A 27366-nucleotide genomic window follows, 5' to 3' on the forward strand; every position below is an offset into this window, starting at 1 on the left:
TACTGTTTATGGTCTGTAACTCCCTCTAGTAGCGTGGATGACCTCTTTGAAAAACTTGAAAATGAGGAGGGGACAAAGGGATGGGGAGCTAGGATCCTTAAATATGAGGGCAAAGTACTTCGGACACCTCCATCTGTCCTATCGATTAGCACCTTGGGAATGTGGGTTTCTTACGGTGTCAAGATGCAAGGACACGCAGTTCCAGTTACTTGAACAGTAAAAACCTGCTGGAGAATTCTACACTCCGACAGCCAGACCCCTCCCCTAAAACAGTACCATCTTTGAAATGTTAGCATTCCCAAGACCTCATGTGGTCACAATCTGATCTCTCATTTTTGCCTTACACAAGATCTCCAGCTTCACTGATCCTGAACTCCCCAGCCCTCGCTCCCTACCAGTCTTCGCCTGCCCTTCCTGTTGTGGGAGCATTCACAGTAAGTGAATCCCTTTTCTAGTCCTCCTGACATGAACCGTGCCACAAGCTTCTCTCTTCCGGCTCTAGCTGGCCTATTACCAACCTTGGATCGGTCCAAACATTCTCCCCCTCCTATGCATCTACCCCCGCACTGCTGAGCACTGCTTGAGAAAGCCACTAGACCAGGGGTCTCCACCCTCCTATGGTCATAGTAGTCCATAACGACCTTCTTCCCCATCCTACACCACAGCTGTCTAAAATCCCACACCGACTCTACCAAATTGTCATCTAGTAACCCCTGATTCTTGCCCTTGGGAAGTTGACCTCACTTCTTGAGAAAAGTGAAGCCCTCAAAAGGATCAGGCAGAATCCTCTATGCCTGTGAATTAATCTAAATTTATGTCCATCCTCACCCCGGCTCTTTTCAAGTACACTGCCTGTTTTTTGTGTCGAAAGCAACTGGCCAGCAACACTTTGCTCCTTCTCATCTCCACCAAAGACCCTGGCAGGTGCCTAGTGCTTTGTCTCTGTCCCTGCATTCTCAACTTCCCTTCTATCAAGGTTTGTGTGGCTTAGAAGTGTGCCCAAGTGCCTACCATGCTTAATGGGAAAACAAAGGGTCTCCCCTGATCTTCTCTAGCAATTACTCTTGCTGGCCAACCTTGCCAGGGAGATCGATTCTACTCTTCTCTACGATACCCTCAACTCAAAGTCTGCACTTCTTCGTTAATATCCTGACAGAGTGCACAGGCTGCCTCTTATACATCAAGGGCAGGCTCAGCAGATGCCTTTGAGCTTATTTGCCCTTTGGGAATATACTCTGCTATCCTTTCTTAAATTCCCCAACTTTTCTAGCCCAGGGTTCCAGCTGCTGACACCATTCTTCTGGGGTTTTTTTTCTCCCCTCCATCTCTGTTTCATTAGCTTCCCCCACAAGTCTCCTTTGCTGTTTTTTTCTTTTCTCTTTGGCATACCCGAATAGAAGGCTCTTCCTCATTTTCATTTGGATAAAATTGTGATCCCAGACTGGTCAAGACTATTTCCAACCATCTCATGAAGAACTACCTCATTCTGGGACAGATTCTTTCTTTGGCACAACACCGAGTCATAAGGAGGACCCCACTGGGTTTGTGGACTTTCTTACAGGAAAGGCTTCAAGATTAGAAAGGCAGAAAATGAGAGGGAGATCTGTAGGAAATCAGGAATAAGCAGCATCGAAGGTTCTCTTTAAGAATATAGTTTTGTATTTTTTTAAAAAAAAAAGAAAAAAGTTTTTCAGCTCTTCTGAGGAGGAAAAGGTGGTTTGTAATGAGTTGCTGGGGCTTGGCTTTTTTTAGTAGCCTGGTTATACTGATTTCTTTTGTGGTGGGGATGATTGTCATTTTACAGAAGAGGGAATGTATGCCAATCAAGGGGCTAATCTGGTCCAAGGTCACAAAAGCTAGTTAAGTCCCCAAATCAAAAACCAAAAAGATTCTAAATCAAACCAGTTTTCTCTAATAGCAGCACCTGAGGCATCAGACAAATAGAATTACTTAGAGAGAAGTAAGGAGATGGGAAAGTTTGACAATCTTCTGAAGACAAAGAGGACAATGCCACAAGACGTAACAAAGGAAGCCTGGTCAATGCTCTCCTCGAGCTTTAAAAGGAGAGAAATAGAAAACCTTTTGGTGACATTTGGCTGTTTTTGTTCATCTGCCTCCACACTCCCTTAGCCCTCATCCCCTCCGCTGAGAATTGTGTGTGTTAAAATCCTGTTGCCTCAAGCAAGTAACACTCAGGGCAGCTCATTTCTCGGGGTTCGGATGCATTCGCCTAAGGATTACAGTGGCTTCTTGTGAGAGGGAATCAGAAGATGAATAAGACCTCCATAAACTTGTTTCCTTGGCTTTTTTCTATAAACTTACTCTGATTTTTCTATCAACCAAAATAATAATCTATTCTTCTATTTAGCTTTTTAAAGTAGACTGTAAAAACTAGCAAGAACTGCTAGTTCAGAGGTGGCTCCTGTGTGTGTGTGTGTGTGTGTGTGTGTGTGTGTGTGTGTGTGTACATCTCCAGAAACGTTAACTTTAAAACAAAAAAGGCAAGCATTTTCTTTGTTATCTTAAGGAAAACAAGGTAATTCTGGCCGATAATTTAAAAGAAATGACAAATGTTAGTTCAATTGCTGAAAAGGCATTGATAAATCAGTTATTTATTCAATAAAGGACTCTCTGGTATAAGAATGGGTCAAAAAATATTTCAAACCAAGCCATAGTAACATTTTACTGCATAACTTCTCTTTCAAATTCATGCCTCTGCTATCTCTCAAGACTCTTGATGATTCGGTGGCTGACCACTGTGGTCCTGGGTCCCTCAGGCCTTGCTCACTACCAATGAGATTCCTGGAAAGCCCAGTCTTAAACTAACTTTCTACTCAGGGTTTGTTAGGAAACAAACTACCTATTTCCCTGTACCTTTGGCACTCAGCTCTTAGGAGATTCACAAAGAACGAGGGAGAAAACCCCATAAAAACCACATGCAGAGAAAAATATGACAGAGATTTGAAGAAATTCAATATTGACTTTGAGACCTGAGGTGTGTCACCAGACACAGCTGACGCTGTGTCTTTGAGCGGATGTGACCACACGGAGCAACTGAAGTGGCAGTTTAACAGAATAGAACTTTGGCAGAGGTGAGTTGCCGTAGCAACACACCCCAACCCCCACCCCCACCCCCACCCTTCCTTGAACAAGGCTTTGGTGGTTACTGGACCCAAACCGTCACTGTTCTCATATCCCAAGTGAGCACTGACTCTCATAGTCATGACTCATTCCACAGCTTGATTCCAGGAAACTTATTCATTAGTGTAGCCCCTCAGCCTAACACACAGGAGACCTCCAGTGACTACAGCAGCAAAGAAAGAAAATGGAAAGGCTGTGGGGTAGGGCAAGAAGGCAGGAAGGACAGCAGCAACAGGCCCTGTGTCAGGCAGACAAATGAACGATGCATTCCCCCTAAAAGCTGTAGAATTCCTAGAAAATTCAGTAGTCACAACATTCGTGTGGAAGCAATGTATCGATGTGTTCAAGGCACACAGGACACATTGAGGATAGACAAACAGGACACTTGAAAAGTGTGTCTGATGGATGTGAAGGTTTATCTTTAAGGCCCTTCCCAGCATGACGTGACTCTGCCCTTTGGTACCTTCTATGGCAGGGAACTTTTCTCACTCCCCTGCATGGTCCCGATGAAACGGAGTACAAACCTCTGCTTTAGAGGCCAGAGAGAGGTAGAAGCGGGGAGTTGCCTCTGAGGAGGAGCTTGCTGTTCCTTGCTGTTGAGGATGTTTATGGATAACTTCTGACTAAACTGATGTTTTCTCTGTAATGGACCATTCAGCTAATGAATGGTAGTGGATGCTGTATAGAGAGACAACTTGAGATTCAGTATCTAGTTCCCAATTAAGCTACACCACTTTGCTCTCTGCATTTCTCTGCACTGGTGTACTCTAGAGTCCCCCTAACAAACACGGAGCTCTCACCTAGCTCCCATTCTCAGGCATCTTTGTAAATTTTTTTTTCTTTTCTCTTCTGCTCTCATTGATCTGACAAAGATCTGCTTGGTTGACCTCATTCAGAAGGATAAAGGATGCAGGGGGAACTCTCCTATACCTGAACTAAAAGACACATAGGTCAGGGGGTCCACACAATGAGAAAGATGAGACGGGCTTTAGGAATGAATGTTCAATTTATACAGAAGAGAGGATGGGGGGGTTACTGTGGGGGAGGGGAGGCAAGGCTGAACACAGGGAAGGACAAAAGAAAGATGGGGATGTGAGAGTGGTGAGAGGGAGGTAATGAGAGCAGAGAGGAGGAGAAGTAAAAGGGTAGGGAAGAAGGGAGACTAGTTGGGGCAAAACCAACTATCACAGGTACAGCTAGAGGTGAAGTGCAAACTGAAACAGCTTACATCCCAAATCCACCACTTAACATCTCAGACGTTCTGGTGGAAATTAGCTTCTGAGAAGAGGCACTGAGACAAAGTTTTAAATAACCAAGTTTAGGTCTCGGGTGAATAAGGTCCCTTTCACCCTGTTGTCAGATGTCCTTCCTCCTGACAGGACCATGATGTCCCTTAACGTGGTTCTGGGTTTGTGCTCTTAGACAAAGTCTTAGGTGCACTCCCCTCTGTGTTCCAGCCTTCCTGGTCCATGCATTCCCATGATCTGGGGGAGTTCCTTCAACACTGTATTTAAGGAGGCCAGACCCGCTGCCTCGCCATATGTCCTCTTGGTTTTCCTTTCTAGGAATCATGCAGCTGCTCATCCCGGGAGCCCACCCCAACTCATGGCATCTCTGTACTTTATCTAGCTCATAGTACTGCTCTGCCTGGAATTCTTACCCAGCCCCAGCCGCCCCCGAACAAATGTATCCAGGGCTCCTCACTTCTTCCCTCTTCGAGTGGCACCCTCACCCACACACCCAGACATTCCTCTGTTGTCACAACACCACAGTCTGTGACATTGGTCAGTCCTGTGGTGTTCACCCTCAATAGACCATGGTTCCTTTAGGTAGAAAAGAGAAGTGTCTTTCCTTCACTTTGCAACACCATGCTTGACACCCAGTAGGCACTCAATAAATGTTTGTTGGGTAAAGGAGTCGATGAACAGCCAATCGCCTTCTCCCGCGCTGCTCTTGAAACCCATTTGTCCTTTACAAGGCTGCTTACTAAGTTTGAAACCACTTTGTGTGTCACCGTACCCTCCAACCTCTTGACAGATGCATATTCTGTGCCCTTTTCTCCTCCTACCCTCTCTCCTTTCTCTCTTATTCCCCTTTGTCACTTTAAGGGTACGCTAACCCCCGAGCATTTGACAATGGCTGAAACCTAGGTACACCGATGTCACAAAAAATATGTCCACCACCCTACCCCCTGCACCCTCCCCACCCACCCACCCACCCTGAGCTGGCCTTGGGTCAGCTGGACGGTATGAGAATTACAGATCTTTAGGAAAATGTCTTCCCGAAAAAAGGCTGGGTGTTGGAGCAGCCCAACTCCTGGAGAACTATACAAACAACAATTGACATACAATACACTGTGGCGATAACAAAGGCAGTTTGGGGTCCTTGGAGGACCTGCAATGAGTCTCCTAAGTGGTGCCTGTCGAGTCAGACCATATTATCATGCACGCCCCCTTCAATTCCTTCTCGGTCAAAACTGAAAAGGATCAAAACTTCTATATCCCCCTCCTCCAGACTTGCCTTAGGGAAAGAATTGGTATTTCTCTCTCTGCTCCTTCTGAGGTCCAGCCTGTGGTCACAAAAGAAAAGGACATTCGTTACAGTTAAAAAGACCCATTCTTAAATGATGAGGAGTCCTTCCAGATTTGTGTGTACTTGGGCGTGTAGGACCTGGAAGGCTACCCAAGATAGTGTGCAAGACAGAAGCAGGCTTTGTGGCTGCGCTTTTGACACCTGGCTTAAGCACCTCCCTGGACTTTGGCTTAGACGTTCATCCTTGGCCATCTACGCCACATGGTGGCCTGGTGGGGACACTGGAAGCTGCCCAGAGCCATCATCCAGAAGAGTAAATGAAGGAGACATTGTTGAGTACTGCGTGAGAGAGTCATTCTGAGGGGACTCTCTGGACTGTGCCCACAGAGCATCAGAGGACCAGGGCCAGAGGAGCATACAGTTTTGCCACAGATAGAATTGCCTAGTTACAATGGCTAACTCTTGAGAGTTAGGAGAAAGGATGAAGGGATCGTGAAAGACAGGCCAGAAAGACAAAGGTGTAGCACACAACTGATGCAGGTCTCTCAAGGAGGTGCCCTAACAGACACTGAGAGGGAAAGGACCTGGCACTTGGCAATGGTGAAGGGTGACACGGCCCTGCTGATGAGACAGGGCACCTAAATATCAACTTGGTTGTTTTGATTCTGATTATCCAATAACTGGCAAGGATAGGTTTTCTTTGCCCATGGAGGAATCTATGAAATAGACCCTTTTGGGTACGTTACCCGACCTGGAGATGGTGAAGTGGCAGTGTCATTTCTATGTAAGAAGGGGACAACATAGGAAGGAAGGGCACACAGAGTGGGGGTCCCTAGCACCCTCTATCACAGGTGTGCTACACCACTACTGCCTACCCTTCCCAGATTCCTCAAGGCTCGCGATATGCACACTTTTAAAAAAAAAGAAAGAAAAAAGAAAGCAGAAAACGTTCGCACAGAAGTGAATTCTAAAGCACACACAAATCACAGTGCAATCTGTTAAACATAACATAAATACATTCCCCATTTTCCAAACCTCATACCAGCCTTACTCTAAGACCAAGTGGAAGGAGCTCTTCCAGTGAGAGTTGATCAGGACATGGCTACGTGTGTTTTCTAAACAGACCTCCGCATGGCTTAAAAGGGTTCTTGAGAAGTATCCAAAGAAGAAAGGCGTGACAATACCATCTGCAGCTGAGCTCTCTCAAGGTACAAGAGTGGAACCCTGGGATTGCGGCTAGTCCCTGACTATGCAGGAAAGTTATGGACGCAGAGCTGGAACATGCAAGAAAAGGGAGCTCGAAAACTGAGGGTCAGTGCAAAGGAGCCTCTCCCCTACCTCTGCTGCCCCACAGAGAGAACCCATCTGGAGCAAGAAGCTGCTTTGCTTCCTGGGATGTGATTGAACCTTTGTGATAAAGCCTCTGGGGGCCGTCCTTCGCCCTTAACTGCCTCTGAGAAGGCAGAACATAGGAAAACAGAAAGAGGAAAGTCAAGGCATCGCTTCACCTCTCCCCCTACATACCTCTGCCTACACGGGGCTACCCACACACTAGCTAACATGTAAGCAACTAGCCAGGTCGTCTCCTGACTCTCTCTCTCCCCCTGAGAGCTGATCCCCCTTCAGCACCCAGGGCAGGCAGCCCCTGAGGTGGGGCAGGCTTCCAAGATGAGCAGCAGAGCACGGTGCTGTTTGCAACCACATCATTGCATAGGCAACTCCCCAGTTTAGCCTCACTTTGAATTCAGCATTGAGCTGAGGCCCGGGGAAGGCATAAACTTGGAGTAGTTCACGGGCAGACGCTCATCTTTCAGGTGAAGGAAAGGGTCCCCAAACGCCAGGACTTGACAGCCTGCTTGTCTGTAGGAAAATAATCCAAGTGTCCTGGGGGTTGGGCAGGGGGCTGGGGAGGGGCTCGGACATCCTGGTTCCTTTGATACCACCAATGACAAAGGGACAGTACCTGCCGAAGGAAACCCTCATCCTCTCCACGATGTCATGGCTTTGATGTTGGCTGTATGGGGGCCACATAGCAGGAGACTGACAACTGGAAGAAGGTGAGGGATGAAGTTCAATGCAGACTGAATCTTCTGCCCAGGCCTGACTTCACTGTCGACAGGAGTGATGTCTGACGAGTCACACTCCCTCAGAAAGCAGTCATTTGGTTTTATTCACTAGAGACATGGTCAAACTTGAACTTCTCAGTTGGCTTGATGAGTCAGCAAACGCTAGAAGCCTCTTTGGCTCCTTTTGGGGTTGAAAGACAGATGGAAAAGGTTTTAAAAAAAAAAGAAAGAAAAGAATGTTTTCTGTTTTCGTCTCCGTGTCTGGCCTCAAGTCTTCAAAGACTGCCGGGTAAAAGCCAAGTAAACTCCACATGGGCTCTCGAACGTCTATAATGACCAAATTTCAGTTGTATGTTTATATGTTTCCATTGTGTCACATATACATTATCAGAAAGGATAAAAATAACCAGAGTGGGAGGAAATAAATGCCTACCATTAGCATTTAATACTAATCACTAGTTTTGTGCAGATAAGCAACTACTATATACTCAAGGGATTCACATACGCAGCTTCTTGGAGATTTAGCCCAGGAAATTCTGTCTGAATCTTGTAAAAATTACTCTTAGGAGGCCACCTATTTTTCTCTAATTGCCTTCATGACGTCTTGGGAGGGGCTCTCTATTGTTAGAAAATACCCAGGAGTCTAGGTTTAAAGATACAAACCGTGGGAAGAAACCCTCAGGACCATAAGAATCCGGCCTTTAGTGGAGAGTCACATTGTCCTCTACTGGCCCATTGATCTTCCAGTTCTCTTCAGGACATAATACATGAAGCCACCACCGAGACAGGCGCAGAGGCAAAGACCTGCTTTGTAACTAGGACAAAGTCACTAAACATTTCTCTGAATTTGCCTCCCTGTTTGGTAACTGCAAACAAGTGTGGTTGTCTCGCTTCTGACAGATGGGAGCTGTGTGTGTGGAAGTATCGAGTATGACATATTTCTTGGGTTTAGCATATAACTTAGTGCTGCTGATGGTGTCTGTCCCTGGGCTGCCTTCGAACAGCTTGTGATAGTTTGAGTTAAAACCAAATTGAAGATACTTATGGTATCTGGCCTCCAATCTTCGAGATGCTCCAGTAAGAGTCAAGTGGGTTTCCCACCGGCTTTCAAATATTGCTGGGTAGGCTGCTTTCTCTTCAGACCCCAGGAAGGGCTGACGATGTTGAAGCCACCTACTTAAGGGCGCAGCGGAATGATGGCTGCTGCAAACCCAGGTAGAAGATGGGTCATGGCACCTCTCTGCCCATTTTTTTTTTTCTTCTTGAAGGCGCTCCTTAATCTCTTCAACTAAGTTCCCTTTGGGTCCTTCCAATTGGATGTGATTTGACACAGGGGTAGGGTGGTGGTGAGCCTTCTCACTTTAGAATCTAAATTATGAAGTTCTAATGGCTGCTACCTCTTGTTTGTGGCGCTGGCCACCAGCGTGAGGTCTGGCGTCCTTGAGTCTGTCAACTTTGCTTCTAAAATAGTTGGGATCCTTGCCCGCCAAGCTCCAAATGTTTGCTGTCGAAATTGCACTCTTAGGTTTTCTTCAGCTTTTTATAGAGTCAGCTGTTAGAACTTCACAACAAATAGAGCATTGCAGTTTCTCATTTCTTGTAACTATCGAGGTAAAACCATACGGGGGGGGCGGGGAACCTTGCTATGTTTTCTTAATGTTCTTCTCTACATGATCCATTGTCGTGGGATGGTTTATTAATAAAGCAGAAGCCACATGACACAACTGGATCAATGCAGTTCCTTAAATTTTCCTATGATTTACCATTCTGGGTTTTTTGTTGTTGTTGTTTGTTTGTTTGTTTTTACATACCTGTGACTGTCACAAGGGGGCAGTATTAGCATTAACCACATAAAAAGACCAATCAGCATCCAGATTAAATCTCCATGGTACAGGTTTTTGTTTTGTTTTTTATTTTCTTTATTTTATTTTATTTATTTGTTTACTTATTTATTTATTGCAGTAGTTGATTTTTCAGTTCTCGGTTTTTACACTGACCTGGGAATTCTGTTTTGTGAAGTATTGTTTTTACTTCCAATACTGCGCTTTCAACCCAGTAGAGCTGCTCTCTACACGTGCTTCCGCTCCTCCTAAGTACGTCACATACACCTCCTGTAATTGTTCGGGGTTTGTGTGATGGATTTGCCGCGATGATGTCAGCACACGGGGTACCCATTCGCATATGGGTGGATCCTCCTGGAGACAAAGGAGCAGTGTCTCAGTTCCTACGACTATAGGAAACGTGTTTTCCGATGGTCTTAGGTGGCCCCTGGGAACGCGCCGCTGTTTGGCCCCACTCCACCCCAAGAAGGGACCGAGACGCCCAGTGAGAACCACTGCTTTAGATTGTTTCTGAAGTTATCTTTCCCAAACTTCTTAACTGCTCAGAACCTGCCCCTATTGAGGCTTGGGGGAAGGGGGCCTACTTTTTGACATGTCTACTTTGCGTCTGGGTCAGGACCAAGTAAGCCATATTCCTGTCCCTCTTGTTGTTACCCAGAGACTTCTTCCTTTTACTTAGCTCCTGCCCCTACCCACGTGTCTCTGACCTGATGCCCTCTCTTCTCTGGATCCTGCCTTTTTTCTCTTCGCTTCTGTTATTTTTATCTGCCAAGCCAAGGAAATTTTATTTTTTATTTTTTATTTTTTTGGTTCCCCGGAATGGCTGGATTCCTTTGCCTTCTTGTAGATGTTTTTGCCTGTCTTTTTTTTTTCCTTTTACCTTTATGCTAATAGGATGCCCCACAAGGATTCAGGCATCTGAGAGAATAAAGAGACAGAATCCTGTTACATTGTTTCTGCTTTTCTCCCATCCCTGTCCACTTCCCTGGCCTTAGGATCAGCAGGTAGCAAACAGCTGTGGGAGTGGGGGTGGGCGTTGTCCAAGGACCAAGGGGCTTCATGCCTTGTGATATTACCAGGCTCATTCAAACTGCTCAGCCAACGTACTGTGACTTCCTTAGAGCTAATTTCTTCCAGGAGTTTCTTGTAGGTCTGGGGAGAGGAGAGAAGAGAGGAAAGGAGGGAACTAGGGTTTCTCTATCCCTTTCCTCATTGCACACGTGCCAGGTTTTTGGGATGTATGCGTCCAGGTAAAGACAGAGAATTGGTTCTGCCTGCACTCCACTTCCTGCAGATGTAAACCAGGGAAGGGAGCTTACAGAAGAGTGAAAACGGATATGTAGCTGACTTCCCAGAGAGTAGCCAGGCCTACTGGACGTGAAGTCAGGGTCTTCAACCTGGTTTGGCTATGCATCTGACTGGGTCTCTTGCCTGTCATCAAGGCAATCCCCAAATTCTGACCCATTCACCCAAACTTTGCTCAGTCTCTGGGACGTATTCTCAGACTGCCTTTATAACTACCTACTAAGGCAGAAAGCTATAAGACAGTAAGAGTTTATTGTGGGTGTTCTTGATGCCCAGTTACAGTAGCCTGCCTCGCAGGCACCTTTTTGGAAAAGGTTTTTTAGCTACTGGAATGGTACACATATTCACAGCATAGCAATCCTCTCTCGCTTCTGCCTCAGAAACACTGAAATACAGATACAAGTCAAGAAGAACCACTTAACACACACACAAAAAAAGAAAACGAAAAGGGCTGGGTGTGTATGCAGAAATAGAAAAGCCCTTTCTGTAAATCATCTTAACGCCCGTTTTCAGAATCATCATCCCTACAGTGATGGGAGATTGTATGTGTGTAGGCAGACGGTTTGGGCTGGGATCCCTGCTGGTGAGCGAGCGAGTGGCCATGACCCTGGAGGCCGTCTGCAGAAGCTGATGATGCATTTTCTCACTTCATGGCACTGCACAAAGTGTAGGGCCAAATGCTCTGTGTCCTGTCCTCCGACCCAAGGGAAAACATGTTTCTCCCAGTGCTGTGTTCCAAGTCTGCTCGCAATCAGGGGAAATCCTCTGTTTGTCTGACATAAAAAGCCAGGATGACTCCAGCCACCATATTCCTTTCTAGAGGAAATTAAGACAGAACGTGGTATCTCTCTCTTTCACTGGAGACAGAAGGAGGTTGGGGGGAGGGGCAGACACTTGCAGAGAGAAGAAACACTGATGTTTGTATGTTAATAATTGTCTGTGCTTTCAAAAGGAGAGTTCCAGGCCTAACCCGTGGCCAGTGGTGTTGGTGTTCTTTGTCTTTTCACTTTGGTTTAGCTTCTGTGGTGCACTTTCATCCTTGCTAGCCTCCCTGCTTTCTTCACAGGAAATAGTTTATAGCAATAGAGGATACATTCACAATATTTGCAGTATCCCAGCACACTTTTTATTTAATTACACATATTTAATTACACGAGGATCATATCTTGGAACTCTTCGAGTTCCTCTGCTCCCAAGCAGGTCCTGCCCTGTCTCAGGAGACTTCCTCTTCCAGGAAGCTTGCTCTGACCGCCTTGGTGCAGTCAAATTTGAAGGGTACACCATGTGGCTACGATGTCCCTGTCCCTTTTCCTAGGCCTCATATAGAATAGGGCTCCATAAATGTTCGATGCATAGCTGGCTCGTGCAACTTTAACCAGTTACCACTGCTGTTAGTTAGTTCTCTTCCTCCAGCCCTGGGAAATGAGGAGAGAAATTGCTTTGGATTTTTATCCACTCATGGACCTAAGAAAGTGGCTCATTACTTTCCTTTTCCAGTGGACCCCAAAAAAGCAACATTTTAAAGATGTTTAACATTTAAAGGACATGCTTGAAGGCATAGGGGAATATTCTAGGTAAAATATTGAAATGTAATAACGATTAATGAAAAAGAAGCCATGACTTTGAAAGAGCACAAGGAGAGGTAATGGGAGGATTTAGAGAGAGGAAAGGGAGAAATGTTGTGATGATAATCTCTAAAATAAAAGTAATATAAACGTAAAACTGTCAGCTATGCTGGCATCATGCGCCATCCTGTCCGTCCCTACTCCACTTACAGTTGAGGTTGGATGTTAGTATTCTCCATAGTTCCCCTCTACAGGGTGAGCGCACTTAAAAAAGGTCCTGCTACTGTTTCTGACTAAAACATTTGCAACTAATTCAAAGATTGCCTACCAATGTAAGCAACTAGTCAAAGTGCAGGTGACTGCACCTTCAAAGATCGAGGCTTTAGCACATTAAAAGTGAAGGAAGGGTTGGGGATTTGGCTCAGTGGTAGAGCGCTTGCCTAGCAAGCGCAAGGCCCTGGGTTCAGTCCCCAGCTCCGAAAAAAAGAATAGAAACAAACAAAAGTGAAGGAAAATTTTTACTCAGAATGAGCCGGAATGACTTGGTAAACATGGTTGTTCCATTGTGTGTGTAAGAAAATATGCTTTCTTAAAAGTAGTGTGTGCACGTGTTTGGCGGCTTTCTATATATCAGAACAGAAACGACTTGAAATTACAGAAATTTGAAATATGTTGCATAAAGGACTCAAAGAATGCTGACCTGTCTGCCTTCTCAAATTCAAAAAACATCTGGGGAATAAAGATCATAATTTTTTTAATGAACGCACTTGGGTGTGTTTTAGCATTTTTAAACTACTATTTTTTGTTTGTTCCAAGTATGTTACACTATTTTGGCTCCCATGGTTGCTGCAAGCTCATAAACGTGGCCAGGGTAAACATACCATGGTGGTCAGTATTCTAACTCCAGAAACTTATCAAAAGACTGAATTTGCCTGAACCAGAGAGCCCTTTGTCCCAGCTCCTCACGCATGGCATCCTGCCCTCTGGTTCAGGCGAATCTGAGCTCTCTTCTGCTGGGACTCTGCTGACTCCTTTTGCTCAATGCTGTGGTTTATGGCATCTTTTAAACTTTTCCCCTGTGTCCTAAACAAAGCCCTTGAATAAGAGAAACATAGCTCCCTCTAGAAATCGACTATATATGGGAAACAAGGAATGGGGTTATTGTAACCAAGGTATCACCAGAAAGGCTGTTTAATCTCTTTTAGGAGTACCAGAGAAGCATCTAGAAAGTCTCTTCCTGTAGCTTACACAGTAGCTAAGAAAGAGAGTGCCTTGAATTTCTCCCAGGAGCAACTGGGGAAGGCCTGGAAGAACAAATCTGTAGCCTCAGCTGAAATCCATTACTCTTGAGGGCAAGCAGAAAGCCCTTTGAAATTATTATTCTGAAATTTGAATTATTATGAAATTATTATTTCTGGCACCTTTTTCTCCCTTTTCTTCCCTCCAAACTCTTCCATATAACTTCCCACCCCACTCCCCCCTCACAAAGTCCCTCCCCTCCCCCTCCTCTTCTCCTCAGAGAGTAGAGGCACCCCTGGGTATCCCCCGACCCTGGTACATCAAGTCTCTGTGTACAGCTTGGCTCATCCTCTCCCACTGAGACCAGACAAAGCAGCCCAGTTAGGGGAACGTATTCCACAGACAGGCAACAGCTTTAGGGACAGACCCCACTCCCAATTGTTAGGGGACCCATGTGAAGACTGAAGTGCACATCTGTTACATATGTGAGCAGGAGGTGGCTAGGTCCAGCCCAGGTAATGGCCTTTGGTTAATGGTTCAGTCTCTGAGAAGACCCCAGGAGATAGAAACTTCACAGGAAGAACAACAGCCACCATCTGACACTTCTTATACTCAAAGAAACGCAAGCCCTTTTGCTGTCATTTTGGAAAACAATTATGCTCATCAGAAGGTACCAGATTACCTTGCCCATGTGCCAGTGCTGGTGCTAGTCAGTTGTTATGAAGTGTACTCTAAAAATGGGGGGAAAGGAGAATAAGCAAGAGGCAAAGGCTGTCCTTATACTGTGCCGGAAATAGTTCAGACCTCATGAAACCCCTGAAGGTTTCTCAAAGACATGCAAGGGTCACCACAGCAGTTTGGAGAACCACCACTCGGGACTATAATCTTAATATAGATTCTAAGAATACACCCAGATTCACAGGGAAAGGAAGAAAATGTGTGGTTGATGATGACCACCTCCTCAGGCACAGGCATGAGCTGATATCCCCAGAAAGTGTAACATCTTAGTCCCTGTCAGTTCCAATTCGCTCTATAGCATCAGACTTTTAAACGGACATTGCCAGTATCCAGAGACTAGGAGCGAGCTGGTCTTCAGGGTAGTCATCTTTCTGGTCTAATTATTTCAATCACTGCCTGTGATTAAAGCTTTGGAATTAGATATGCTTTTTTTTCTTTGTTTTTCTGTTTTGGTTTTTTTGAGATAGGGTTCTCTGTGTAGCTCTGGCTGTCCTGGAATGTGTTCTGTAAACCAGGCTGGTCTTGAACTTGAGATCTGCCTGCCTCTGCCTCCTGAGTGCTGGGATTAAAGGTGTACACCACCACTGCCCGGCTTTGGAATTCGATTTTTAAATAAAACAAACAACTCATCTCTTTATAGGTGAGCTTGGCTTTCCCAAAATGATATTAATTGGGGGGAAATGACTTGAACTATCACTCTTGACTCCAGGTGTCCTTCCAATTCGTGAAAAATTAAATCCTCTTTGAAGGATGAAAATATGCTCAGCAATAATAATTAAACTGACCTGCTGTCTTAAGTGTCTGTGTTAACGACCTTGTACAGTGCTGGAAATGAGAACGGCAGAAAGAACCCTTAGCCCAAGAGTGTGTCATGTAATAAAACAGGCAAGGGGACGACCATCAGCTAAAAACCAGTATAGCAAACATCCCGTTGAGGAAGGATCAAGTTGGATTGAAGGCAGGTAACTTGCACCAAGATGTTGGGGAAAGTTAAAAGATTTCTTGGGGGAATACCTCTTCAGCCAAGGAACTCAAACCCGCCAGATAGGACTGGAAGACAGGATTCAAGTGGAGATGACTCCTGGAAGGACCCCAGGTCTAGAAAGTTGGAGAGAGAAAATGGAGCACGCCATTTGAGGAGCTTGAAAGTAATTCATAATGGAGGCAGAGCAGATTGATTTGTAATGAGACATGACATCGGGGTTGGGGATTTAGCTCAGTGGTAGAGCACTTGCCTAGCAAGCGCAAGGCCCTGGGTTCGGTCCCCAGCTCTGAAAAAAAAGAAAAAAAAAGAGACATGACATTATGGAGGGTCTGGTAGACCATATTTTTGGATTTTATCCTAAAAGCCAAGGAGATCAACTGGCCTATTTGGGCTGCATATTTGAAAGAAATCAGTGAGATCCTAGCATGTGCTATGCACTGTGGTGGGCCCAAAAGACAATAAAATGTGGACTAGACCTGTCCCTGACCAGCAATGACTAGCAGACCTAAACTTGATTTTGACTTCGACTAACATGGAAGCCAGTTAGTTGGGTCTTACTCCAGCTAAGAGTTTATACCTTTGACATCATAGCATTCCTTCCTCACCAGGAGGAAAAAGAAGGAGGGCAGGTAGGTATGAAAAGATCATGCCACCTTTACTGAAAAAAAAAAAAGCATATCCCATGCATTACACAACCTAGAGCGACTCGGGTTGATGGCTGATTGAGTTGGTGGGAGGTAGCTTGTTTATTATCTCAGAGGCTCAAAGCGGTCATTTATGCAATGTTGATACGTTTTTCTTTGGAAGGCTAACTGGGATGGATGCTTGTCAACTGTTAGTAGACCACCTAGTACCTGATAGGTGTCCCGTCTACGGCCACCACCACGGGAGACACATGCAGGAAGAGCATACCAGTGTACACATGCAGGGAGAGCATACCGGTGTACACATGCAGGGAGAGCATATTGGTGTACACATGCAGGGAGAGCATATTGGTGTACACATGCAGGGAGAGCATATTGGTGTACACATGCAGGGAGAGCATATTGGTGTACACATGCAGGGAGAGCATACTGGTGTACACATGCAGGGAGAGCATACAGGTGTACACATGCAGGGAGAGCATACTGGTGTACACATGCAGGGAGAGCATACAGATGTACACATGCAGGGAGAGCATATTGGTGTACACATGCAGGGAGAGCATACTGGTGTACACATGCAGGGAGAGCATACAGATGTACACATGCAGGGAGAGCATACCGGTGTACACATGCAGGGAGAGCATACTGGTGTACACATGCAGGGAGAGCATACAGATGTACACATGCAGGGAGAGCATACTGGTGTACACATGCAGGGAGAGCATACTGGTGTACACATGCAGGGAGAGGTGTACACATGCAGGGAGAGCATATTGGTGTACACATGCAGGGAGAGCATATTGGTGTACACATGCAGGGAGAGCATGTTGGTGTACACATGCAGGGAGAGCATACCGGTGTACACATGCAGGGAGAGCATACTGGTGTACACATGCAGGGAGAGCATACCAGTGTACACATGCAGGGAGAGCATACTGGTGTACACATGCAGGGAGAGCATACCAGTGTACACATGCAGGGAGAGCATATTGGTGTACACATGAAGGAAGAGCACATCAGTGTACCTTGCAGTGGCTTCAGCAGAGAAGCCGCACCTTTCACAGGAGCAGACTATAATACCCAAATGTAGTTTTTCACACACAAAATGGAGTTTAACCTGCCGCCCAAACCCCAGCAACACGCAGTGGAAATAAAAGGTAGAAAAATGAATCTAAGAGCACAGCCAAAATGCTGGCTTGTTAGATTCCTTTCCTTGAGGGGTTCTGGGCTCCTCCAGACAGTAGGTTCCTCAGCCAGCTCCGTGCTCATGAACACAGGGCAATATGCTGATGAAGGAGCCGAAGCGAGGTAAGGAGCTATCCCGTGGCCCTGAACGGAGTGCCCAAATTCAGCCACTATGAACCGCACACATATCCCCATAAAAGGAAGGAAAACAGGACAGACATTAGATTGGATCTTCCAGAAGGTCTTTGTTGCAATGTTCTCCATCATTGAAAAAAAAATTACATCTTCAAATAAGGGCAATAGCAGCACAGCTTATTGAAATGTTACAAGCAAATTCCCACCTCTCCTTCTAAGAACAATATGAAATGTCCCCCAACACATGAACTGTAAAATGCCTTTAAAAAAAAAAAAAGCACCATGAAATCTTACAAAAAAAAATGTAAAACATCTCCACACATGGGTTTACGGTCAGTCATGACTGGGTCCCTTACCTGCAGCTCTGGGACAGAAAGGAAACAGAGGTTAGCATCTGCAGGAGTTTGCATATTCCATCTAGGTATCTCCCTTCCAGCTAGAGCCCCACACACGGGACAGACAATGCTGAAGGACTGCAGTTTCTCAGAGGGTTTGTTTTTATAACACACAGGACAGAGAACAAAGAACTTAAGGACAGAGAACATAAGGGGGGTCCCCAATCTCCGGCACCCGTGAAAATGATAACCACACCCAGTGAGTCCGAGACACCTCTCACTTCTCTATACCGCTAAGCTGATGTCATTCGATCCACCCACATGGACGGACCAAGAAGTGCATGGAGCAGGGAAAGGTCACAGTGTGGTGTCACATAGCTCCCACACGGGGACAGAGTGCAGGGCTTTATCAGAGTCACCCTGGATGCAGACCCAACAGCCCTCGAAATGCCAAATGACAGTGACCTTTGTTTTAGAGCTCAGTTGTGTGTCTTTTGGGGGCCGTTATTAATAAGTCAGTTCTTATGCTATATCAGCAGAGGCCTCCCATGCCCAGCCTCAGCCTCCTGTCTTTGCAAACACCTGTATCCTAACAGTGAGACAACCCTCCCCCCCAGACATGAAGCATTGGCAAAACACAGAAAGCCAAAAGGCAGAAGACAGTAGGGCTGGTGTTCTTCTAGCGAGAAGCTTTGTGGAGCTTGCTCTGCCTTTCCTCTCAGTGTCTTGATGTTGAAACCACTCTGCACGCTGGATGGTTAGCAGTCCAGTGAGCCACGAGTGCTCCAACCAGAACCCCGGCCCCAGACCACGCTCACACATAGGTATGCAGCGGCTTTGACTCCCCAGGAAATGAGGCCTCGGAACCAACCAGGGGAGGGTTGAAGGGTTCTTTGCTAATCCTTAGCACAACTAGAACCTCCCACATGAGATTGTCCCCGTGGAACCTGAGAAGTCATTCCCTACTCGTGTATGACTTTCACCAGGAGGAGGGAGGGGGGAAGGACATGAATTCACGATGCGGTCAAGGAAACGTTTAGTACAACTGAATGCAGATAGCAGGGGCTTACGATTCTTTGACTAGCCGTAAACCACTGTCCTGATGACCCCGCCCTCATACCGCAACACAAGACAAAAGGAGCCCCCTGCATTGTGTGCTGTGCAGAGCAACAGTGTGCTAAGGGCTGGGATGGTAGTGGATAGGGCCCATGTAGGGTGTGCTCCTAATCTGGACAGCAGTCTCTCAAATACGTCTGTCTGGTCTCCGTCAACCGTACAGAAAACAAACACCGAGGGTGGGAATGGGGCCATTAATCAATATGCAGAAATCCAACTGTAATAATCTTTTGATTAACTCACGGACCAGGGAATGTCTTCTCGGAGAACTGTACAATTGGGAAAAGGTTTTGGTGATCACCTGTGCTCCGTTCCCTTGGTGTGCAGGTGAGGTCCAGGGAAAACAGTGAGTCTGTGTGCACGGGCTCGGGGTGTGGAAGAGCACAAGCAAGAGTGGTCCCAGGTACCTGAATTACAAGCCAGGGACAACCCCTTTCACACCACACGCGTCACACATTTACACATTGCACATCCCTATAGCCAAACTGAAAACTGCTGGAGTGAATCACTACTGAGTTAGGTCTCGGAATGTATATATAATATATATATATATACATATATTATATATAATGATATGATACTATATAATATAATTATATATATATTAGCCTCTCCAAGCTGTCCCTTAGCTCTCACTAGTAAACCTCCAGACAAGAGAACAATTCTGTGCTCAGCTGCCGTCAAACAAGCACAAAAGCACCCCCCTAAGATACCAACCATGTGCTCTTTCCATGTCTACCATCCATACATTTATTCTGGGCTTAAGAGAGAGGCAAGGGTTACTGAGGGGAAAGGGTAGGCCGGCCTGTGTTTGTATGTAAATGTAGCAGCTGTCTTCTGTGCCTGTTCTGCATACTGCTTGCTCCCCTGCTTACAGGGGTAGCATTCCAAACAAGCAACACCTTCAGGCTTAGTTAGCATGCACACAGGAAATGAAACTTCTCTCGCTCCCATCATGAAGCATTTGGAGCACTTTGTCCACACACACAATCTGGGTTGAGGCTCTTCTTTGACATCGTTTAGAACCTTTATCCAACTCTGGGAATGGGTTTCACACTCTTGATCCAAGGTTATGTTTGAGTCTCAGTATTACTGTGGTTCAATTCCCGCGAATACATCCGTGCACACACTGACTCATGTACCTGTTCCATTTGGTTGATTATGCATCTAAGACTTCTGAGCTGTCTAGTTCTTGCTGTATGAAGAGTTCTGGCAAGGAAATCGAGTAAAGTGCAAAGGAGTGCTTTGGAGGGGCATTTCCAGCAATACAGAAAAGGTGCTTTCTACAGCATCACAAAGCCAGAAGCATGCGGCAGATAGCTTCAGGGGCAAGCTTTTAGGACAGCTTTATCCCCAAATTTTGCTCCCTCTTAAGGGTAAAAAAAAAAAATCTGACCGTCACTTCTGTCAACTGTGCTCATGAAGCTTGTAAGATATGTGCACACATACAATCACACACACACACACACACACACACACACACACACACACACACACAAACACACACACAAGCACTCTCAGTCACAAGGGTACATGTCGTGGACATCATAAGCAAAACTAAGAGCAGACTCTTACCACATTCTTGCTGTGCACTACTGGTAAGTTGCTTAGCTTCCCTGAGTCTCTGTGCCCTCGTCTATACAAAGGGTTTGTAAATACTTCCCACTGAGGTTTCAATGAGTGCCTTAAAATGCCCAAATTCAGTGCCAAGTCCACAAAAGGCACAGAAAAAAAGGCAGGGATGCTTCTTTCCCAGACACAGATCTAGTGCCTGCAGTTTTAACACAACAATGAAGATGTGCCAAGGTACCATACAACGGAAAATGGGTGAGATCCATGTGCAGTTTCATCAGGAAACTCGTCAGAATAGAGAAGTCCCACTTTTCTCCCTGTTCCTTAAAACACAGTGAGCCAGGCTGGGCCCTTCCCAAGATAGAAACCCAGCATCCACGTCATAATGTCCGAGTCTCCAGCACTATGTGATCTGATGAAGGAGGGATCCCAGACAAACCCTGAACAGAAAAGGGCTCACCATAGTGATTCCTATTTGACTTCTCAAATAATTAACAAGATCCTGAAGGTTTCACTGAGTTGGAAAACAGGCTTCGGTGCTCCAAGAAGGGGACAGCTGGAAACAGTACACTTCAGGGAAATGGGCAGGGAACATGAATCTTCCATAGTACCAGCAGTCAAAGAGGCAGTGGACATAATTTACCCTCGGTTAGAAAAAGGTAGACGGTTTCTGGAAGTCTCCACTTGTGCTGTGTGTGATCTCTTGTTAAATATGCTCTGTTAATTAGTTATAGGAAAATTCCATGAAAATCCCCAAAGGTGGTACTGAGTCTTGAAGACCCATAACCAGCAGTTTCCTCATGTTACAGGATTCAAATGTTTAAGTGCAGGGGGCCCTTGCTGAACCAGCATGCAGCCAAATCTGATTAAAGCTGATGCATCCAAGGCAGAGATAAGGCCTACTATGAATTTCTCCTTTCTGGTCTCATATTGACCATTGCCTGCCTAGAAATGGTGAGGGAGTTAGCATTCTGGTGATTGACAGGTGTGGGGTGAATAGGTAGGGAAGGGTGTGTTCCCGTAGTAGAGACATAATGAAACATAGTCATACAATGAAATTGATAAAGGCATCAGAAAACACAAGAACAAGATGAAATCTTTTAAACCCTCCTCTTCAGTACGGTTTTAAATGCATTAATGGCACTTAAGCTGCAAAGAGCTTAAACCATTTCAATCTTCCAAGGGTTTGGTGAGCGATTCCTTTTCCTTTTGTTCGGAAATAGCAAGATTGAGTCCCATAGCTAAGTCTACTCTAAGACACCCAAAAGGACAGGAAGCCCTGAGATGGAAAGATGCCATGGTCCTCCTCGGTGTGTCTCACAAATGCAAGATGTCTACTTTTATCTTTATTTAAAAAAAAAATTAGGATCAGCTAGACAGAACAGCAAGCCACTGGTATCATGCAAAGGCAATAATTTTGGTATTTCCGCCCTCCTATCAAAATGAGTTATAATTAAAGTTCCCATAGAAAAGTGAGTATGAATGTTCCAAAATCAGTTTATTTTTTTACCTTCACACCCACTGAAGAAAATGCATGATCTGCCTTCCAAACGAGGCAGAGGCTGAGGCGGTGTGTTCACCAAAGCTTGCGAGCCCGCCTGCATTACGTATCCCGTGAGGATAAAGTTCAGTGGACGTCTGTCATTGGTTAAGGAGATATCCACAGTGGGATGTGTCTGTGATTTTTTTTTTTAATGAGAAAAGCAATTGCACCTTATAAAACGTGTGTGCTCTGAACAGTTTCCCAGGTACTCTTGGGTCCCAAGGACATTCATTTCGGAGTAGGTGTTCTGCACTGTGGCCTGTCAAAATGTCCACTCAAACCCTTGCTAGAGTCACCTGGTCCCTTGCAAACAGCCACCCCTTCTGTGCACAACCTATCGCTAAGGGTTGGTTTGGGAAAGGAGACTCAATTCAAAAGTCAAACCTGTCCTCTCAGAGGCTGGTCTGAGGGAAAGCTGCCTTGCCTGTGTACCATGCCAGGGTGGCACTGTGTGAGGAGACTATAGCACTGCCATTGGAACTCCCCTCACAGGGATAGCCGACACCTGCTACCTGTGCAAATGCTCCCATGGGTCCTGCCACCACTATTTGAAACAAAGGTCTTGTTTGACTCATTTTGGCAGAGCAAGCTTTCAGTTGTGTATGGCACAGTGAAATATATTCTTCAATGCTATGTAATTTTGGACTAACAAGTCTATTTAAGGCACGTGTCTCAGTGTGAATATTAAAACAAAAACAAGACAGAAAACAAAACAAAACAAGAACAAACAAAAACAAGACAACACATAGTCCAGCTCCAGTGTCTTTAACATTTAGTTTCTGTCTTCAAGTAAAGAATTGTTCTCCAGCCCCTGGTCTTTGGTGTCCATGGGTACCATTCCATTCTCCATCTCAGCTTGCTGCTGTATGCACTCTGTCAGCATGGCTGTGCTGGAGTTGTCTGAGTTACACATCTTTTCTGTCTCATCCTCTTTCTTCTCTTCATCCAGAGAGTAATTCCGGAAGGTTTTGTAGATTTTCTGAACATCCTCGGGTAAGGTCTTTTTGAGATCTTTGTTTTTCCTCTTTGTGAGTTTGGAGGTGGACCCAAACTTGTTGATGATGTTGTCCTCAGAAGCGCCCTGCCCGTGTTTGTTGAGCTGTTCTGGCCCCTTAAGGCGTAGGTTATTGGGTCTGTTGTTGATACTCTCCTGGGATGAGGCCTTGAAACGGCCTGTGTCCAGGGCTGCAAAGACAGAGCGCTTCTCGGGGGAAAGCATGTCCAGTGAGTGGGCCCTCTGGTCCAATCCCAGTCTCCGGCGCTCCATACTTCGGATGGTGGCTGCCCGTTGCAGCTTGTCATGGATCTCAACGCTGAGCCGTCGTCTCGTCTCCCGGAACTCAGCAGTGACATTAGCCTTCCATTCAGCTGCATGGGCTTTGATCTCACCCACCTAGACAAGGTGGAAGAGCAAAGCAAACTAAGAAATTCCTCTCGTCTTAGACTTCTCAGAACCCACAACCCTTAGGGGTCCCATGAGGGAGGCTGTCTCTGTGGGAGACAAAGGGTAGATCATCTCCCAGGGAAAGAGACAAAGGACTACACATTCTCTGGTGCTTTCTACAACCCAAATAGACACCCATGTCAGACTGTGTAGCAACTGACTGACGTAGGAGGGAGAGCTTAGGAAGCACCTAGGGTTGAGAAATTAGAGCTGAGTAGAGGTAGATGATAACATTTGGAGAATGGATCTGGGTTCCTCTCTCTCTCTCTCTCTCTCTCTCTCTCTCTCTCTCTCTCTCTCTCTCTCTCTCCTTCTCTCTCCTTCTCTCGTGTGTGTGTGTGTGTGTGTGTGTGTCACTGTATGGCCCCATTTTTCTCACATGAAGTCTCATGGAGCCTCTATAATTGCATGACATTAAAGACCACACCTAACTCAGCCAGAAAGTCAACGCTCAGCAAACCTTTGTCTTCCCGTCTTTCCAATACCTCTGTCCACGAAATACGAATAGAACTCAAGGGCAGAGCACCTGCCTAGCATGTGCAAGGCCCCAGGGTCCAATCTCTGAGGTATTGAGAAAGATAAAAGTCCTGTGCCCAAGGAAATCCCCTAAGTCCTGGGCAAACTGGGACAGTTCATCATCCTCTATTGGAGCCATTCTACGACCATGTGCTGAGGAAGGCCCAAGGTACCTGATACCGTATTTCCCTGGTTAAGGTGCAGGAAAAGGGTATTTCCCACCAAAGTCCACCTAAAATACTTTCTTAGGAAGTGAAGTTTTGCTGGAGATTCATCACCAAATATCTTGGTTGCTTATGTGACATTCTGCTTCCCTAGAGAGACAAATGACTCAAGATTTAGCATTTAGAAAAATCTGTTTCTAAATACACACAGGAGGAAATATGGAAACAAAGTGTGGAGCAGAGACTGAAGGAAAGGCTATCCAGAGAATGCCACACATGGGGATCCACCCCACATGCAGTCACCAAACCCAGTCACTATTGGGGATGCCAAGAAGTGCATGCAGACAGGACCTTGATATAGCTGTCAAATGAGAGGCTCTGCCAGATTCTGACAAAAACAAAGGTGGATGCTCGCAGCCAACCATTGGACTCAGAAAGGGGTCCCCAATGATGGAGTTAGAGAAAGGACTGAGGTAGCCGAAGGGGTTTGCAACCCCATAGGAAGAACAATGCCAACCAACCAGAACCTCCCCCCCAGGGCTCCCAGGGACTAAACCATCAACCAAAGAGTACACATGGAGGCTCCAGCCACATATGTAACATAGGAAGGCCTTGTTGGGCATCTATGGGAGGATAGGCCCTTGGTCCTGTGAAGGCTCAATGTCCCAGTGTAGGGCAATGCCAGAGTAGGGAGACAGGAAGGAGTGGGTGGCTGAGTGAGGGAGCACCCTCACAGAAGCAGGGGAATGGGGGATGGGATGGGGGTTTTCAGAGGGGAAGTCAGGAAAGGGGATAACATTTGAAATGTAAATAAAGAAAATACCCAATAAAAGAAAAGAGGAAAAAAAAGTCTGTTTCTGCTGTCCCTTCTTTTGTTAAAGCCAACATCCAGCATGGCATTCTCTGGGTAATCAGGCTGGAATGGCATTGGGAATGTTTACACAAGCCAGGAAGGTGAATTTGAAAGCCCAGGAATTGAAGGGGGGAGGTAGGGGAGCTCACCCAGCTCCTATATCCCTTTTTACCAAATGGACTGTGCAGCTGTCCTTAGATGGACTCTGTCCCTCTCTTGTCGAGTTCTCTCGTTTCTTTACTCTTTCTCCTCCTACTTATCTTCCTCTCTTTGCCAAAAACTGATTATTTTTGAATGCCCTATGTGTCTTTCCTTCTGTCTTCCTTCTCTTGCCTTTGAGTTTCAAATATACTTTTATGCGTAAAGACAGCAGGTAACTGGCAACAGGAATAAAAGTCTGAGGATCTGACAGTGGGGGAGAGGACATGGGGAGATATATACAAGGACATGGGGGATATATACAAGGACATAGGGGATATATACAAGGACATGGGGGATATATGCAGAAAGGACCCCTTGAGCCTATTTCCCCATGGCTGGGCACTGTTCGATGACTTTCATCTGGTGGTGTCCAACAGGCCATCCCCATGCTGACCCTGAGACCTGGAGTGCCAACCAGCTTCCCCAGGCTCTCCACGAGTTCATGAAGTCTCCCATGTGGTTGCTGACACGGGCAACCGAATTCTTTCTGAAACCACCATCCACCCTCGCTTGTTATTCCTATTTTTTTCTTTACATTTTTAAAGCAGTTATCTGCTAAAAGATTTAGAAATAACTACTATGGACTCAACTTAGCCTCTAAATAAATGGAACTAAATAAAAGAAGCCATGCAATCTTTTCGTGGAGTCAGAAGTAGACATTTCTCAATGAGGGGTGTCAAGGACATTCGTGGGCGGTTGGAAGGGATCCTACCTCTTCTTTTGTCTTTTTGGATAAAACTCGCAGCCAGTCTCCAATCATACTGAGGACAGCTGCAAAGTAGGCAAGGCCAACAAGGATCCAAAACCACACCAGCGGCTTGTACCATTCTCGGTAATTGATGCCAGCATTTCCCCCTGAAAACAACCAAATGGTACTTTATCGTGGTCAGCAGTTGGTCTTTGCAGAGTAAACTCCAGTCCGTGGAGGGAAATGTCATTCCCATGTCTAGTTCTAGGCCATTAGGCTTTCAGGAAACAAGACCCAACAGAAAATGGAGTCTGGCTTGTAGCTTAATTTCTTTGATTCTTAACAACTAAAAGTAACCCTTCCTTCTAGAACAGAAAAAAAATGCCAGTGACCATCTTGAGTCATCTACTCCCACTGACAAAGAATTAACTTCACAGGACTAGTGTTTTCAGACGTCGGCCCACCAACTATCATTTTGTTTTTCTCAAACTTCTCTGAATTCTCCTCATTAACACAGACTCAATACTGGGAGGGCTTGTACACACTAATAATCTCATCACTTATGAAGCAAAGGCTGGATGATCCACCGTAAGCTCAAGGCCAGCCTGAGTTACACAGTGAGTTCAGGGTGAGCCAAAGTTACATGGGGAGAATTTGACTCTGAAAAGGACAGAGGAAGATGAACCAGGGGAAGAAAATTATGATGACATGAAGATGATGATTATGACAGACAGACAGACAGACAGACAGACAGACAGACAGACAGACTAGAAGTAGGAGGAGGAAGAAGGGGAGAGAACAAGAGGAAGAAGCCAGGAAGACAAAGGGAGGAGCTAGAAAAGGAGAAAGAAAATGAAAAGAGAAGACAGAAAGCACACACACACGCACACACACACTATGCCAAATGATTTCAAATACTTGAAGCGATTTCCTTCTAAAGTTCACATGCATTAGAGACGAGTGGATATGCAGAAGTAAAATTAAGTATAACAGCATTATTAAGACTTTGATCAATGAAATAGTGATTTGGTGCTAAGTGAGGGATGGTGTTTACATGATGCCCATCCAGGGGGTCAATTAGGTTAAGCAATTAGAATTATCATAGCTGGAAGCTAAACTGTACCTGTGAGGGCATATAGTTCAATCCCATCATTCTATAAATAAAGATTACACTAAAAAATCCATCAAGCCAAATTGGCCAGTTGCTTAATGGTATCGACTAGCAACTCCATTAATAGAAACAGTTATGTATTACAAATAATTTGCCTCCTTATTTCAGCCTCATTGTTAGCACTGCTGACGGCACCCTTCAGTCACCCACAGAGCAGGTAGGGTGACTCTCAGACAACTCATGGGTGCTGAACTAATAATCAGGACACAGGGTGATGAAATATTCCTTGTCACCATGTCCAACATCGTTGAAGCTCTATGGTGACAATCCCTTGGAAAGCTTGAAGGACATCCACTGGGGCCTCGGGCTCTTAATAAAATCAAAACTAATCCACAACACAACCCCTGAACTCTACTGCAGCAGGAACAGGGCTGGAGATGTGGCTCA

At 45.6% G+C, this 27366-nt stretch overlaps 1 protein-coding gene across 4 annotated transcripts in view; it reads right to left on the minus strand.

Annotated features, from left to right (window-relative positions):
- Window positions 1-19718: 19718 nt before the first annotated feature.
- Kcnk10 (potassium two pore domain channel subfamily K member 10) overlaps window positions 19719-27366 on the minus strand; it is a 130369-nt gene continuing 122721 nt past the window's right edge. For 3 of the 4 annotated variants that reach the window (XM_032908242.1, XM_032908241.1, XM_032908243.1), the window contains exons 6-7: window positions 25833-25975; window positions 19719-23335 (exon numbers count right to left, since the gene is read on the minus strand). In XM_032908242.1, coding sequence (XP_032764133.1) covers window positions 22715-23335; window positions 25833-25975 — 764 coding nt within the window. In that variant the 3' untranslated portion in view covers window positions 19719-22714. The remainder of the gene's footprint in view (window positions 23336-25832; window positions 25976-27366) is intronic. The other variant, XM_032908244.1, reaches the window with a different exon arrangement.

This window comes from Rattus rattus, chromosome 7, assembly GCF_011064425.1.
Source record: "Rattus rattus isolate New Zealand chromosome 7, Rrattus_CSIRO_v1, whole genome shotgun sequence".
NCBI classification, from domain to species: domain Eukaryota; kingdom Metazoa; phylum Chordata; class Mammalia; order Rodentia; family Muridae; genus Rattus; species Rattus rattus.